Source organism: Pelodiscus sinensis, chromosome 2 (assembly GCF_049634645.1).
Source record: "Pelodiscus sinensis isolate JC-2024 chromosome 2, ASM4963464v1, whole genome shotgun sequence".
NCBI lineage: Eukaryota > Metazoa > Chordata > Testudines > Trionychidae > Pelodiscus > Pelodiscus sinensis.
In genome coordinates this window covers 1,753,412-1,770,781 of record NC_134712.1, presented here as the reverse complement: position 1 = coordinate 1,770,781, position 17,370 = coordinate 1,753,412, and the positions used below count along the sequence as shown (strand labels likewise).

General features: G+C 55.7%; 1 protein-coding gene and 1 long non-coding RNA gene across 8 annotated transcripts in view; both read left to right on the top strand.

The window, feature by feature from the left end:
* ARHGAP39 (Rho GTPase activating protein 39) overlaps window positions 1–17,370 on the top strand; it is a 344,304-nt gene that overhangs the window by 290,816 nt on the left and 36,118 nt on the right. For all 7 annotated transcript variants that reach the window (XR_012901161.1, XM_075919971.1, XM_075919969.1 and 4 more), the window contains one exon: window positions 3,333–3,406. Coding sequence is in view for 6 of the 7 variants with exons in the window: in XM_075919971.1 (XP_075776086.1) it covers window positions 3,333–3,406 (74 nt within the window). In the remaining variant the exon portion in view is untranslated. Of the gene's footprint in view, window positions 1–3,332; window positions 3,407–17,370 lie in introns of those variants that run through there.
* LOC142826905 (uncharacterized) lies at window positions 3,413–12,877 on the top strand. The gene is made up of 2 exons (XR_012901162.1): window positions 3,413–4,260; window positions 4,400–12,877. It is a non-coding gene; the product is annotated as an uncharacterized LOC142826905 (long non-coding RNA).

Here is a 17,370-nt window from a genome sequence, read left to right as displayed (position 1 = left end):
GGCTGCGGGTGCCTGGGCAGGCACAGCTGCAAGTCCTCATCATGAACTCCCAGCCGAGGGTCCATCTCGCTGGGGCGAAGCGTGGCCGGCGCGGGGCCATCGCACCGACGCAGAACGTACGTGGGTCTAGGCTCACGCTGGCCGTCAGCCTGGGGGTCAGCTGGCCGCAGCTCTGAACTGCTAATGCCATGTTCCCTCTGCATCGATGCCTCTCTGTCAGGAATGGCTCCTGTTACCCCATCAGAGCTCCCAGTACCACCACCCCACCAGCCTCCTCGTGCTGGCCATCGAGCGCCTAACAAAGCTCTGGAGAACACCGCCCTCCCCCCAATAATTATTGGAGCAGCAGCAGCTTCAAGCATTTGAAAACTGCCCCCATCATAAGACTGGCTTAAACATCCTGAGAGATTTTTAAAAGGTAATGTGATCTGGGGGCTCTTTTTGTTGCCCTTCTGGGGGTTGCGCCTGTAGGGAGTCAGGTTTTCAGGCGTTTCTGTGCAGTCACGAGGACAAGCAGTTTTTTTCCATGAATGAAAGCTGGGACCCTTGCCTAAGAACCCGACCCAGGCGTTGCAGAACTCCACCCAGACTTGCAAGGCGCCCAGTAATCCCTGAGAGTTGGTACACTCCTATTTCAGGGCCAGGGTCTGCTCTTGGATCTCCCCCCTCCCCCTTTTCTGCCGGGGACCAGGGTGCCGGCCATGGGAAGAACCTACGTAAATCCAGAGTGGCCGGTTTTCTAATCGATCGCCTCTAAGAACTGTGGGGGGCGGGTCTCTGGCCTGGGTTACACAGAGGGTCAGACTTCCTGGTCGCCACGTCCCTTCCGGCCTTGGAATCTGTGACCAAACAGACGCCCGTGTGACGGCCGTTGGGAAAGCGCCTTCGGGGGGAGAGGAGGATGGAACGAAGTAGCGGTAGGCTGATGGGACCCCCGGTGACCGTGCTCCCCGTTCCTTGTACTGCCGCTGGGTAAGGCGCACTGTGATGTACGTGTCGCGTCTCAGGGGCAGGTCCCCGCTGTGGCTGTCAAGCGAGAGCTGTTTGCCTCCCGGAGTTGCTCTTGGAGGTGGAGCTAAGGAAAAGGGGCACTGAATGTCTGTGATGTTACAGCTTTGCCTTAAGGAAATCCAGGGCCTGATCCAGAGCCCATTGTTAGGGTTGCCAGGTGTCCGGTATTGCACTGGAGAGTTCGGTACTCGGCACTAAAATGCCCGGTATTTTCTGATTTTTTTTTTTCCCCCAGCCAGGAGGCAAAAATCCCAGGTGCTTACCAAGGTCCGCAGGGGAGCTGTCCGGCCCGGCGCAGGGAGGCAAGATGGAGGGCAGCTGCCAGCAGCTTCTTAGGGCCAAAATGCCTCAAAAGCGTTTCTTAATGGGGCCATGCTGTGGGGTTTTAACATTTTTTTTGCTTAACAACTCTCGGGTCCTTTTTATTTTTCTTAACAATTTTGGTCTCCCCCTTTTTTTTCCTCAACAGAATTTTTTCCCCGGTGGGGTTTGTGGCTTTTTGTGTGTGGGTGGGTGGGGAGGGTCGGTATTTTTGGTTAAACCATCTGGCAACCCTACCCGTTGTCTTCAGCGCGCACTGGGGCAAGCCCTGGCTGAGTTGTTTGGCATGTCTGGGAGCTGGTTACGGTGCTTCCAGATGGGAGCTACTTGTGGTGAGCAGTGTTCCCTCTGGTTTTTATCCATCTGTGTGCGGAATAAATGTTGTTACGTGTACCGAGGCATGTGTGGCTGTGCACCACCAATAGAAACACGTGCTGCCGGCTGGGGCCCTCTGCTAATCAGCTGGGCGGCCTCTGAATCTCTGCTGGGTGGCCGCCCACGCGCTCAGCTTACAGGGAACACTGGTGGGGAACCACACTAGTGCGACAGTCCCTCAACTGTGTCAAGTGACCCTCTAAAAACAGCCCCTGGTCATGGTCACAAGGTGACTCCAGCTCCTCTTGCCCAGGCTATGATGCAGGGATCAGCTGCGGAGCTTGTATTCACGCTGGCTCTGGACGGATGCTGTCGGCTGGCGGGTTCCCCAGGGCTGCCTGCGGAAGCGGGCCCCGCGGGGCGGTCCTCCAGCCGGGCCCGGGGAGAAGGTTCCACGTGCCAGGGGGCGGTGCGGAAGAAGGCGCCGGCGCCGGTGGGGGAGGCGAACAGACGGGCAATGGAGCAGAGGGCGGTGGGGAGAGACACACTGAGATATGAGAGCGGAGAGGCAGGAGAGACGGATGCAAAGGTCTGTGGGGCAGGGATCTGGAGACTCGGCCGGGTTGCGGTGGTGGAGCCAGCGAAGGGCCTGGGGGTGAGGCTGAGGGGCTGAGAGGAGGGAGCCGGGAAGATGAGCCCAGCAGCCGCGATTGGGGGCAGTGGGGAGCCCTGGAGGCCAGGGTGGCGGGTGGGAGACGGAACCACGCAGACAGCAGGGAACGGCCAGAGCCCGGCGGCTTTGCCGGGGAGAGTTGGGCCTGGCCTGGCTGCGGGGAGCAGGCGGAGCTGCCGTGGCGACGAGAAAGGGGGAGCCGAGGAGCTCAGAGCGGGGATCACAGCTGGGCTCCTGCCGGGGGTGCTAGCTCTGCCCCGCCACCGTTCCCCAGGGGCCTGAGCCAGAACAGCCCACGCCGGGCTAGCGGGCACGTGTGCTTTTCCGCTTCCTCGCGCCCCGGGCGTGCGCCGCACTGCCTGGATCTGGGGCGGGGGGCCCGTCGCCGGCCGCACCGCAAAGCAAAGGCCACGAGAAGCCCGGGCGATGCGCATTGACCCCGCCTTTCTCTCGATTCGCCCGATTGGCTGGAACGGCTGTCATGTGACCAGAGATAACGTAGCTGCCGAGCGTGCTCCACCCCGCCGTGCGCGGGCCTGGGGCGCAGGGTTCTGGGAAGCGGAGGCAGGGCCTCTGATCCCGGGGCCACTGAGACTCTCCCCTCGGGTGTGGAGCTCAGGCCCAGGCTGCGGGCCGTAGGGTGGGCGGCATTTCCAGCCTCGCTCGTGAGACTCAGCCCCGGCCTTTGGAGTCAGAGGCGTCCCGCAGCCCGGGATCATCCCAGCAAGCAGCTTTCGGGGCCTGGCATGTGCCAGGCAGCGCTCACTGCGGGTGCAGCCTGGGCCAGCGCTGGGGCAAATAGGGATGAACCTCCCCCCCGTGCAGAACAGGAGAGGGCCCAAGCCTCTCGGGGCCCTGCCTCAGCCCTGCGCGCTGCCCGGGGGGCGAAGCCGCCAGAGCTGACGTGGGACCCAGCGCTCTCCCTCCCGGACCCACGCCGAGCTCCCGGGGCTCCTGCTTTTCCGTGTGCGGGGACGCCCGGCTTGACTCTGCTCTCTGTTTTCTCTCGTAGGGGTGGCAATAAGCACTTACGCCAAGTACTGTTACAACAAGCTCCAGAAAGCAGCCTTGACGGGAGCAAAGAAGGTACCGTCTGGCCCTGCGCCTGTTTCTTTCTCGTTGGCTTCCGGCTGGGATGCGCAAATGTCCGACTGTCCTTACAGCCTGCCCGGGGCGGAGGGGGTGTAGCCCCGTGGGCGGGGGGGGGTAAAGGCGCGGCATGTCCTAGAGACGGGAGGGGCAGCGAGGGCAGACCGTGGCCGTGTCATGGCCGTTACTGCGAGGGGGCTGGGCTCTTGCCGGAGAGCCGGCGTGGAGGGGCTCTCGTGGAAGTGTCTGCAGGCAGGTCTGGGGCGAGTGACTTGGGCTGGGCCCATTATCCAAGATCGGGGCACTGTTCGGAGCTGGGTTGCCAGGCAGTTCTGCTGTCCACGACTGTGCCGGTCTGCCTGGGCGCCTGGCATTGCTGTGCACAAGGCCCGGAGTGGGGCAGCCGGTGCCCCCGGGGACAGGGCCCTTGGTGCGCGGCACTGCCAGACACATGGTAATAGCCAGGCCATGCCCCCCAGGGGCTTCTGCTCCAAACTGCTCACAGTGCCAGCCTGCCGGGCACCCTCAGCCTGCCGGCCACCCTCAGCCCTGCCCCCCCTGCTCTGGGCAGGTAGCTAGAGCCAGGCTCCCAGGGCCAGCCTGCTGGGCACCCACAGCCCTGCCCCCCCTGCTCTGGGCAGGTAGCTAGAGCCAGGCTCCCAGTGCCAGCCTGCCTGGCATCCACAGCCCTGCCCCCTCTGCTCTGGGCAGGTAGCTAGAGCCAGGCTCCCAGTGCCAGCCTGCCGGGCACCCACAGCCCTGCCCCCCCTGCTCTGGGCAGGTAGCTAGAGCCAGGCTCCCAGGGCCAGCCTGCCGGGCACCCACAGCCCTGCCCCCCCTGCTCTGGGCAGGTAGCTAGAGCCAGGCTCCCAGGGCCAGCCTGCTGGGCACCCACAGCCCTGCCCCCCCTGCTCTGGGCAGGTAGCTAGAGCCAGGCTCCCAGTGCCAGCCTGCCTGGCATCCACAGCCCTGCCCCCCTGCTCTGGGCAGGTAGCTAGAGCCAGGCTCCCAGTGCCAGCCTGCCGGGCACCCACAGCCCTGCCCCCCCTGCTCTGGGCAGGTAGCTAGAGCCAGGCTCCCAGGGCCAGCCTGCCGGGCACCCACAGCCCTGCCCCCCCTGCTCTGGGCAGGTAGCTAGAGCCAGGCTCCCAGTGCCAGCCTGCCAGGCACCCTCAGCCCTGCCCCCTCTGCTCTGGGCAGGTAGCTAGAGCCAGGCTCCCAGGGCCAGCCTGCCGGGCACCCACAGCCCTGCCCCCCCTGCTCTGGGCAGGTAGCTAGAGCCAGGCTCCCAGTGCCAGCCTGCCGGGCACCCACAGCTCTGCCCCCCTGCTCTGGGCAGGTAGCTAGAGCCAGGCTCCCAGTGCCAGCCTGCCGGGCACCCACAGCCCTGCCCCCCTGCTCTGGGCAGGTAGCTAGAGCCAGGCTCCCAGTGCCAGCCTGCCGGGCACCCACAGCCCTGCCCCCCTGCTCTGGGCAGGTAGCTAGAGCCAGGCTCCCAGTGCCAGCCTGCCGGGCACCCACAGCCCTGCCCCCCCTGCTCTGGGCAGGTACACTTCAGTCTTCCTGCTCACCTTTTAGAGACCCCTCTGCTCGCTGCGTGCCCCGGAGCTGGCACAAGATGCTGCCACGGCTGGCTTGGAGGCCTCCAGGCGGAGAGGTCGTGGATCCTGGAGGCAGTGCCAGGGCAGGGGCTGTGGTGGGAGGCCTGGGAATGTAGCTCCTGGAAGATAGCGCAGGGCCTGTGGCCCAGGAGCATGGGGGGCAGAGATGTCGGGATCCCGGAGGCCTGGCTGGAGCCCAGGAGGGGTCTGTCGATACACCCTTTGGCCCCAGGAAGCTGGGCTGCGTGGACCAGGGACAAGCAGATATGGGAGCCTGGGGGTGTCTGGCTGCAGGAGGCCTGGGGGAGGCAGGGCTGCCTAGCGGTAGGTGTCATTGCCCAGGCTTGTGGGTTTCTCTCCTGTCGCGCAGCGGCCGGCTCAGCCTGGCCCGTACCGTTGCCCCTAACGCGGTGCCCAGGGAATGGCACACGGGCCCGTCCGCCACAGCTGGGCTGCCTCACCCCAGCCAGCTCTGCTGGCAGTCCCCCGGCGGAAGGGGCCGCGATGGAGACCGCTCCCTAGGCCGCTGGCTGGCCCTACCCCTGGGGCGGCAGGAGCAGGCCATGGTTCAAGTCTGGGGTTGGAAGAGGGACCATGGGCCATTCTGCTTCTCTGGGGTCAACCCAGGGCCCTGGGGCAGACACTCCAGGTGTGGGGCCAAGGCCTAATGGCCTGCAAAGTGTCCCTCCAGAAGGGGGCTGCCCCCCATGGGCAGATGCTCTGTTGTCTCTGCAGCGGCTTGCCGCTCTGTGCTGTCAGCTTCAGGGCAGTGCTGGGCCCCTGCTGCTCCCTGGCACAGACTGCCCGGACTGAGCTTTCAAGGCCTCCCGCAGGGCACAGCCGGGCAGAGCCTCCTGCGTCTTACCCGCCCTTCCCGGCTTGTACAGCCCATTGCAGGCATGTGAAATCGATCGTTCCCTTCCCAAGCACTTTCCAGTGGACTCAGCTTCGCACGCCTCAGTGATGGGGAAACTGAGGCACGGAGCGGAAAAGTGACTTGGCCACGGTCCCACAGTGAGTCAGGCAGAGCTGGGCACAGACCCTGATCCCCAGTCCTGTGCCTGCCCCCTGGCCCACTCCTGGCTGCGTGGGGCTCCCATTCCATGCCAGGCACTGGACTGTGCATGGGGTCACGGTGGGCCTTCCATCCGTCGCACCCAACTCCTTCCGAGAGTGCCGTGCTGGTGAGCAACGCCCAGCTGACCACCTGCAGACCACGCCCTGGTGGCCACTGAGCTGGGACAGGCTGGCCCCCCTCTACCACCGGCTCCCCCACAGGGCCTGGCCTTCCCCTCCACGCCCAGTCCCTGGGCTGAGCAGAGCCCTCATCCTGCCGTGGGCCCTTCTGCAGAGATTGCCCACAAGGAGGCATCTGTGGAGCTGCCATTGCAGCGGCTCTCGGCAAGTCACAGGCCACCAAACAGCCGTTGGAGAGTCGCCGCCAGGCCCCGGGCTGGACGGGAGCTGGTGACCTGAGAACATCGGAACGGCCACACAGGGTCAGACCAAAGGTCCGTCCAGCCCAGTGTCCTGTCAGCCGACAGTGGCCAATGCCAGGTGCCCCAGAGGGAGTGAGCACAACAGATAATCCTTACGTGATCCCTCCCCTATCACCCACCTCCAGACAAACAGAGGCCGGGGACACCATTCCTACCCATCCTGGCTAACAGCCGTTGATGGACCTAACCCCCATTAATCTATCTAGCTCTTTTTTGAACCCTGTTAAAGTCCTGGTCTTCCCAATATCCTCTGGCAAGGAGTTCCACAGGTTGACTGTGCGCAGAGTGAAGAAAAACTTCCTTTGGTTTGTTTTAAACCTGCTGCCTACCTGTCCCCTCCCAGGCTGAGGCGAAGCTGCTGTGCAAGAGGCTGGTTTATCTCCCGAGGAAGAGCCGATCTGAGCTTGGGGTTTACTTGTCTAAAAAGCAGGGCAGGGCCCAGGTGTCCCAAATCTCACCGCAGCCGCCCCGAGCCCAGTCACACGAGACAGCCCCAGAAGCGAGTCGGAGACGTAAGATGTCTCCTCTGAGCCATTGTCCACAGTGGGGCCAGCGTGTGAGCGATCGGAACGCGCAGCAATGAGTCGTAGGGCAGGCGTGTTCCCAAGGGGGATTTCAGCTCCGTGACAGCGTCTCAGGCGGGTGGCTGGAGCCGGAGAGGGAAAGAAATCTGGAAAATATTTTCTACGATTGGAAGGAGACGAGCCTGGCTGCTTCTCGTGCGGTCTCCCTAGAAGAAGCCGTGTCAGAGCCTCCCCACAAGGCAGACTGATCCGGGGTAACCTGGGAAGCCCCCGGAGGAGAGATGTGCGGGAATCAGATCCCCACGGCGGCGGCAGAACGTGCGAGGGACACGCGTGCTCTCATGAGGCAGCACGGAGGAGAAATCCACCGGTTCTTAGATACGAGGTCTGAAAGGCCTCTCCACTCACCCAGCCTGACCCCTGCACAGCCCCGGCCCTGGGTGTCCCCGAAGGAATTCCTGTTCCAGCTAGAGCCGCCCCTTGAGAGCCCCGCCCAGCTGGGCTGCCCGCAGTGGGAGCTGTTTCCCGAGAGTCGTTACTCTCGCTTTCCAAAGTGGGCAGCCTATTTCGAAATGCGCCGAGCTTCCGCAGCCGCTGCGTCCTGTTAGAGCCCACATGCAGAGCCCATTCCTGGCCCCTGCATAGCTGTCTAGGGCAGAGCTTCCCAGCCTGTGGAAACAGCTGTATTGCTGGGCGGCTCCCGGAAAGGTTAACAGATTGAAATGGGGTCCAGATGCTCCAGAAGGTGGGGAACCGCTGTCGTAGGGGGTGCAATGAGGTCACCTCGACCTTCTCTTGAAGCTGAGTAGACTGAGCTCCTGGAGTGTCGGTCTGAGGCAGGGTTCCCAGCCTTCTCCTTGGTCTTCTTCGACCCCCTCCGGTTTATCCCCCTCCGGTTTGAGGTGTAGACGCCAGGCCTGGATGTGGTGTCTCAGCTGTGCTTGTACCTGTGCTAGGTAAGGGGTCAAATAACTTCCTGCTCCTACTGCAGATCCCCGTTTCTGCATCGCACTGCGAGCCCATGTCCACGGGCCCCAAGTCCTTCCCAGAGTCGCTGCTCCCCTGGTCGAGCCCCCCGGCCTGTGAGTGTCTAGAACCACAGAACACTAGGACTGGAAGGGGCCTCGAGAGGCCATCGAGTCCAGCCCCCCGCCCCCATGGCAGGACCCAGCACCGTCTAGACCATCCCTGATTAGATGTTTGTCCAACCTGCTCTTAAATATTCCCAGAGATGGAGATTCCACAGCGCCCCCCCTGGGCAACTTATCCCAGTGTTTCACCACCCTGACAGGCAGGACGTTTTCCCTAATGTCCAACCTAAATCTCCCTTGCTGCAGTTTAAGCCCCTTGCTGCTTGTCCTGTCCTCAGAGGCCAAGGAGAACAAGATTTCTCCCTCCTTCTTGTGACACTTTTTAGATACTTGAAAATCGCTGTCACATCCCCTCTGTCTTCTCCTTTCCAAACTAAACAAGCCCAATTCTTTCAGTCTTCCCTCATAGCTCATGTTCTCTAGACCTTGAATCATTCTTGTTGCTCTTCTCTGTACCCTTTCCAATTTCTCCACATCTTTCCTGAAATGTGGCGCCCAGAACTGGACACAATACTCCAGCTGAGGCCCAATCAGTGCAGAGCAGAGCGGAAGAATGACTTCTCGTGGCTTGCTCACAACAATCATGTTTGCTTTTTTTTGCAACAGCGTCACACTGTTGACTCCTGTTTAGCTTGTGGTCCACTCAGACCCCTAGATCCCTTTCTGCAGGACTCCTTCCCAGACAGTCGCTTCCCATTCTGTGTGTGACACGGATTGTTCCTCCCTAAGTGGAGCACTTTGCATCTGTCCTTACTAAGCCGCGTTCCTTGTGTGTTTGGATTTCCACGGGACTTACGCACGCAGTGTTTGCTTGTGCTCAGCTTCCCTGTGGGTCCCGCCTGCTCGGAGTCAGTGACCGGTCCCAACGCAACAGAAGCAGCAGAAAAGGAGAAACTTCCCCTTGTCCCTGTGTGGAAAGGGCTCCAGGAGAGACCAGACCTTTGAACAGGGACCAAGGGCTCCTCCTGCGGCTTCTGCAAAGGGGCAAGCTCCACAGCACAGAGAGGCATATGGACAGGAAGCCCCTTGGCACGTTACTTACGTCCATGTGACTCCACAGAGCAGCGTGGAGCAGAATGGGAGAAGAACTCAGAACAGCCAGACGAGGTCAGACCAAAGGCCCAGCCAGCCCAGGGTCCTGTCTGCCCACAGTGGCCACTGCCAGGTGCCCCAGAGGGAGTGAACAGAGCAGGGAAACCTCCAGTGATCCCTCCCCTGTCCCCCATTCCCAGAGAAACAGGCTATGGACACCAGTCATAGAACCATAGAGCTGCAAGAGCCCTCAGGAGTCATCAAGTCCATCCCCCTGCCCAAGGCAGGACCAACCCCAACTAAATCAACCCAGCCAGGGCTTTGTCAAGCCAAGACTTAAACACCTCCAGGGATGGAGATTCCACCCCCTCCCCAGGGAACCCAGCCCAGCGCTTCCCCACCCGCCTGGGGAAATAGTTTTTCTAATATCCAACCTAGACCTCCCCACCGCAACTTGAGACCATTGCTCCTTGTTCTGCCATCTGCCCCCACTGAGAACAGCCTCTCGCCATCCCCTTGGGAATCTCCCTTCAGGAAGTTGAAGGCTGCTCTCAAATCCCCCCTCACTCTTCTCTTCTGCAGACTGAACAAACCCAAATCCCTCAGTCTCTCCTCATAGGTCATGTGCTCCAGCCCCCTCATCATTTTGGTTGCCCTCCGCTGGACCCTCTCCAATGCGTCCACATCCTTTCTGTAGTGGGGGGCCAGAACTGGACACAATACTCCAGATGTGGCCTCTCCAGAGCCGAATCAAGGGGAATAATGACACCTCTGGATCTGCTGGCAATGCTCCTCCTAATGCACCTAATACACCATTAGCCTTCTTGGCTACAAGGGCGCCCTGTTGACTCCTATCCAGCTTCTCATCCACTGTAACCCCCAGGTCCTTTTCTGCAGAACTGCTGCTTAGCCATTTGGTCCCCAGCCTGTACCAATGCCTGGGATTCTTCCATCCCAAGGGCAGGACTCTGCACTTGTCCTTGTTGAACCTCATCAGGTTTCTTTTGGCCTAGTCCTCTAATCTGTCCAGGTCACTCTGGACCCGATCCCTGCCCTCCAGCATATGTACCTCTCCCCCTAACTTAGTGTCATCTGGGCACTTGCTGAGGGTGCAACCCATCCCCTCCTCCAGGTCATTAATAAAGATGTTGAACAAAATCGGTCCAAGAACCGATCCTTAGGGCACTCCACTAGAAACCGACTGCCATCCTGACATCGAGCTGTTGATCACTACCCATTGGGCCCGACAGTCTAGCCATCTTTCTATCCATCTTACAGTCCATCTATCCAATCCACATTCCCTTAACTTGCTGGCAAGAATATTGTGGGAGACCGTATCAAAAGTTTTGCTAAAGTCAAGGTATATCACGTCCACTGACTTCCCCATGTCCACCGAGCCAGTTACCTCCTCATAGAAGCTAATCAGATTGGTCAGGCACGACTTGCCCTTGGTGAATCCATGTTGACTATTCCTGATCACTTTCCCCTCTTCCAAGTGCTTCAAAATGGATTCCTTGAGGATCCCTTCCATGATTTTTCCGGGGACTGAGGTAAGGCTGACTGGTCTGTAATTCCTGGATTGTCCTTCTTCCCTTTCTTAAAGATGGACACTACATTTGCCTTTTTCCAATTATCTGGGACCTCTCCTGATCTCCACAAGTTTTCAAAGATAATGGCCAAAGGCTCTGCAATGACATTTGCCATCTCCCTCAGTACCCTCGGATGCATTAAATCCGACCCCATAGATTTGTGTATGTTTAGCTTTTCTAAATAGTTCCTAACTTGTTCTTTCATTCCCACCCATCTTACTAATAGTCATTGATGGACCTAACCTCCATGAATGTATCTAGCTGTTTCTTGAACCCTGTTAAAGTTCTGGTCTTCACAACCTCCTCTGACAAGGAGTTCCACAGGTTGACTGTGCGCGGAGTGAAGAAAAACTTCCTTTGGTTTGTTTTATACCTGCTGCCTATTCATTTCATTGGGTGACCCCTAGTTCTTATGTTATGGGAACAAGTAAATAACTTTTCCTTATTCACTTTCTACACATCAGTCACGATTTTATAGACCTCTATCCTATCCCCACCTAGTCTCCTCTTTTCTAAGCTGAAAAGACCCAGCCTTTTTAATCTCTCTTCATCTGAGACCCGTTCCAAACCTCTAATCATTTTGTTGCCCTATTCTAAGCCTTTTCCAATGCCAATCTATCTGTTTTGAGATGTGGTAACCACATCTGTATTCAGTATTCAAGATGTGGGCGTACCATGATTTTATACAGAGGCAATAAGATATTCTCTGTCTTATTCTCTACTAGCAGAAATACCCTGTGTCGCCCGGAGAAAATAAAGTAAAAGGTGTGATGAATGAACTACGTCAATGACACAAACGTAGCATATTTTATTGGCAATACTTTTCTCTGATATATTACTTTAAGAAATTAACATAGCTAGTGATGTGTTTATAACACGCATTTACATTGAACTCATTTCTTGATAACAAAAGGTGTGGTGAATGAACTATGTAAATTACGTGAACATAATATGTTTTATTGGAAATACTTCTGTTATCATAAGGAAAGGATCTCTTAGGGTACGTCTAGACTACATGCCTCTGGCGCCAGAGGCATGTAGATTAGGCTACCAGGCACAGGAAAATGAAGCGGCGATTTAAATAATCGCCGCTTCATTTAAATTTACATGGCTGCCGCGCTGAGCCGACAAACAGCTGGCATGTAGTCTAGACGTACCCCTAGTTGCAGTTTGTGACGCTTAACAGAAGAGTCCGGCAAATGCCTATGACCAGGCACTACTAAAAGCAAATTAGTGGCCCAGTTGGGTCTCTGGGGGCCCAATTGGGACTCTGGGGGAACCGGGAGAACCGATTTCGAGATATAACCAATCCAGTTATTGAAGTGAGGAAATCAGCAGTATCTGTGCAACATTTGGTGTTTCTAGCTCTTACCGTTTCGGAGATCTTTCGGGACGGACAAACAAACACTTGAAAATATTTATACGAATCCTTTTTTTCATGATTCCAAACAGGCTGGTTGGATGTTTGACTGCTGCTGCACAGTGAGCGGCTGTTTTCAGAGCTGTACAGCCATGGCCCAGAGAGCAGAGTCTGGCCCGGGGCGTAACTTAGCCCTGACCAGCCAGGGGGTTGTGTCTCCCCAAGCGGGATTTCCACGGGGCCGTAATTGCCCGCGAAGGCTGCGCCCAGAGAACCGCTAGAGCTTGTGAGTCACTGAGCTACCCAGCTGCTGTCACTCCAGCCCCGGGAGAAATAAACAGCCCAGCAGGCGCAATATGGGGGATGAAGGGAAGGGCAGCTTAGGATACAGCTCAAGGACACATCCTGGTTGTGGCGATGTGCCAGGCAGTAGGGGCCATCTCACCGAGGGATGTGGTGCGCACCTCGTCTGTGCTGATGCTTACCCCGAGGATGCGCCGTTGCCCTAGACAACACACCGTAAGATACCTGCACTGGTACTGGTCTGGCTGATGTGACGGCCCTCCTCCATCTCTACCTTCTCTGGTATCGCTCTGTGATGGTGATTTCCTGTCGCCAGCCTGGGACTCTCTCTAGCCCCATGCTCCTTCATGCATGAACAGGAGTGTGGTGAGCAAGACACGAGGAGTCATCCTTCCGCTCTGCTCTGCGCTGATTGGTCCTCAGGTGGAGTCTTGTGTCCAGTTCTGGGCACCGCATTTCAGGAAAGATGTGGAGAAATTGGAGAAGGTCCAGAGAAGAGCAACAAGAATGATGAAGGGTCTAGAGACCATGAGCTGTGAGGGAAGGCTGAAGGAATTGGGCTTGTTTAGTCTGGAAAGGAGAAGACTGAGAGGGGACATGAGAGCAATTTTCAAGTATTGAAAATGGTGTCACAAGCAGGAGGGAGAAAAATTGTTCCCCTTGGCCTCTGAGGACAGGACACGAAGCAACGGGCTAAAACTGCAGCAAGGGAGGTTTAGGTTGGACGTTAGGGAAAAAGCTTCCTACCCATCAGGGTGGTGAAACGCTGGAATCAATTGCCTGGGGAGGTTGTGGAGTTTCCATCTCTGGAGAGATTTCCGAGCAGGTGGGACAGACACCTGTCAGATGGTGCTTGGTCCTGCTGCCTCTCGAGGTCCCTCCCAGTTCTAGTGCTCTAGGGTTCTGCGATTCCAGCGGTTGTCAGCTCCCATCCAGGAGCCGGCGGCAGGCTGGGGAGAGGCTCTCTCATCGCCCGAGTTTCCACCTTGGCCTCCTGATACAACCACGTCCTCTCGCTCCAGCCACACTTAGACTGCAACATTGGTGGTTTTTCTGAGTCAGCCAGTGCCTGTCCGTGGCAGCCCAAACATATTGCACTGCCGCTGCGCATTCGCATCATCCGGAGAGGGCAGTGGAGACAGGAGGGGTGAGATCTCCGCAACACTTGCTCCCTTCTCCCCAGGGTGAGCCCCATGGGAAGGGAGGGGTGGCGGTGCTGAGTTCTCTGGGGCAAGCAGGCAGAGACCTGCCTGCTGCTGGCTCCCTGGGGGGTACAGAGCCCCCCAGCTCCTGAGCTGTCTTTTGTAGCTACCCATGCTGGATGATGGAACGGACCTCGGAGTGGGCCAGCCCCGGCCTGTGCCCTGCCCCTCTTGACATCCCTCCAAGCACAATCGCACTGGCTGTGTTTAGTCTTGTGCTGGGATTTTCAGCCCGTCAGGAGTGACTAACTCGGGGGCTGAGAGTCAGGCTGGTGTGGAGTAACAGACAGCAACCCCTCGCATTCACAAGGCAGGCGACAGGCCCAGAACATCCCAGGGCTGGCTTACCACACATGAGGCTCCTTTTAGTGCCTTCCGCTTCTGAGCCTTTACAGGGCCCGTTTTCCATGTGTTCTCTGCAACTACAAGAAACCCCAGTACTAAGGGGGGGTTCAGCGATCCCCATATTGACTGGGAACCTGTCACCTGAGCACAGGCAGTGACGCTAACGTTTCTAGTTGTCACTAATGACATTTCTTGGAGCAGCTAGTCCTGGAACACACAAGGGGAGAGGCAATTCTCAGTTTTGTCCTAGGTGGTGCGTAGGATCTGGAGGATAGGGACATAATTCAAAATGACCTTAGCAAGTTAGAGAAATGGTCAGAGGTAAACAGGATGAGGTTTAATAAAGAGAAATGCAAAGTGCTCCACTTAGGAAGGAACAATCAGTTCCATACATACAAGATTGGAAGCGACTGTCTAGGAAGGAGCATGGCGGAAAGGGATCTAGGGGTCAGAGTGGACCACAAGTTGAATATGAGTCAACAGTGTGATGCTGTTGCAAAAAAAGCAAATATGATTCTAGGTTGTATCAACAGGTGTGTTGTAAGCAAAACTCGTGAAGTCATTCTGCCGCTCTACTCTGCACTAGTTAGGCCTCAGCTGGAGTACTGTGTCCAGTTCTGGGCGCCACATTTCAAGAAAGATGTGGAGAAATTGGAAAGGGTACAGAGAAGAGCGACAAGAATGATTAAAGGTCTAGAGAACATGACCTATGAAGCCAGGCTTCATGAACTGGGCTTGTTTAGTTTGGAAAAAAGAAGATTAAGGGAGGACATGATAGCGGTTTTCAAATATCTAAAAGGGTGTCACAAGGAGGAAGGAGAAAATTTGTTCCTCTTGGTTTCTGAGGACAGGACAAGGAGTAATGGGCTTAAAGTGCAGCAAGGGAGGTTTAGATTGGACATTAGGAAAAAATTCCTGTCAGGGTGGTCAAATATTGGAATAAATTGCCAAGGGAGGTGGTGGAATCTCCCTCTCTGGAGATATTTAAGAACAGGTTAGATAGACATCTGTCAGGGATGGTGTAGACGGAGCTTGGTCCTGCCTTGAGGGCGGGGGGCTGGACTCGATGACCTCTTGAGGTCCCTTCCAGTCCTATGATTCTATGATCCACAAGGTGAATACAGCAGAACGGGTTGGTAATAGCAAACATAAAGTAATTAAAGTTAGCATCCTTGCATGGGAGAAATACCAAAGACACCCTCCCCAGCAGCCTTTAACTTCAAAAAGAGGAACCATGCAAAAATGAGACTCGTTAACTGGAATTTAAAAAAAAAGTCACAAGTGTGCAATATTCGCCACATGGAAACTTGAAAGTTTTGTTAGTCAACAAATGGTCTAGTAACACTTTATAGTTTTTTAAAAACACCGTAATGGATGCTCAAACTATATGTATATTCCAAGTTAAAAAAACCCATTAAGAGTTGGGAAAAAGACACTGCCTAAACAGCAGCATAAAAGAGGCAGCTGGAGACAAAAAGAAATCTTTGAAAATGGCAGTTCAGATCCTACTGAGGAAAACAGAAAGATGCATAAACTGTGGCAAGTCACATGTAAGCATATAATGAGTCAGGCCAAAAGAGAATTTGAAGAGCAACTAGCAAAAGACACAAAGACTAACAGTCAGAATTTTTTTTAGTGCATGCAGAAGCAGGAAATCTGGCAACAGAGGCACTGGACAATTGAGGGGCTAAAGGAGCACTCGAAATCAGGGCTGTTGCAGAGAAGCTAATGAATTCTTTGCATCGGTCTTCACTGCAGAAGATGTGGATGAGAGACCCCCCGACCAGCGAGAGATCTGAAGAGTCATCCCAGATGTATGTGTCTGTAGAAGAGTTTCAGAAACAGATTGATTCGTTAAATAGTAACGAGTCACCGGGGCCAGGCTGCATTCATCCAAGAGTTCCAGAAGAATTCCACTCCAGAATTGCAGGAGGACTCTGGTGTCTAACCTGTGGCTGAAATCCGCCTCTGGACCAGAGGCCTGGAGAACAGTTAATATGATGCCAGTGTTTAAAAATGCTCCAGAGAAGATCCTGGCCACAGCAGCAGGCAGATTGGCTGGAACAACAGGAGTGGCCACAGTTACTGAGCACGTTAGATGAACACAGGATGCTGCGGGAGTGTCAGCGTGGCTGTTGTCATGCCTCGGCGATGGAGGCCTTATCCAGGGCGCAGTGTGCACTGATGAGCAGCCAGGTCCCCTGAGTTCTCCAACCTGAGGTGCCTTTGACACTGCTTGGTGGAGGGCGTCCCCATTCCTGGCCTGCTCGCACTCCAGCATGCAGGTTTCCCCCAGCTAGACCCTATGGGTAGTCTAGACAGTGGCGCTGTTTCGGGGTACTTCCGGTAGCCGAAATAGCGTTTTCCGTGTCTTGACAGCGCGCCCATTATTTTGAAATGGCTTCCAAAATAACGGCCGCGCTATTCCGACATCCGTGTAAACCTCATTCTACGAGGATTAAGGGACGTATCGGAATAGCTCTCTATTTCGAGCTAAGGATGCAGTGTAGACACACCCTCTGAGTGCTGCAGCCAGTCAGTCATGAATTACATGGCAGGGCAACACCAGCAAACCCCCAATCCCAGACTTTCCCCAGAAATTTTCATCTTGCGCTGCTCAGCTCCCTCTTGGATAGTACAATCGCAGGTGAAGTCAGTCGTTTCATTCATGCATAAGAGTAGGCGCAGAGCCTGTTATCCCAAATGGAGTTTTTCAGATACTCCAATCCAGACACACTGGTTTAGATTAATCAGTAAAAGAAGGTTCTTCACTCCAGAAAAATAGATTGTAAGTGTCTACAGGGAATGAGGCATAAAAGTCAGAATTGGTTACAAAAAAAGAATAGAGAAATAAACTCTCACCACTGAATGTGAGGGTATATGTGTTCCCTTCTTAGAGCGCTTTCTCCTCTTTGAGAGTCCTCTTCAGCTGAGATTCAGGAGACAAAGTCTGTGTGAATGGTAACCCCAGCTGTTTCCTTGTCAAGATGTAGATTTCCATCCACATCCTCTTCCTGCCAACGAATGGCCGTTTAAACCATTTGATTTTGTTGACTCCTGTCTGAAGTGTCAGCCTAATTTTTTTCTCTGAGAAATTGGTTTCTGACTGCCCTCCAGACTTAGAACATGTCTTAGTAATATCATGCAGTAGAATTGTGTTACTTTACATACAGTGTTGCCACACATATCTTACCAGGACAATAATGATCAGCATATTATGAGTTTAAGTGACACCTGTCAAGACATACTTTGTACAAAATGTATCGTAAATTAATAAAAGGGGTGAACATAAGGTGATAGACTTTTATTAGACTTCTTTGAAAAGATCAACAGACATGTGGACCAGGGGGATCCAGTGAACAGAGCCTATAGGACTTTCAGAAGGCCTTTGACCCAGGTCCCTTACAAAAGGCGG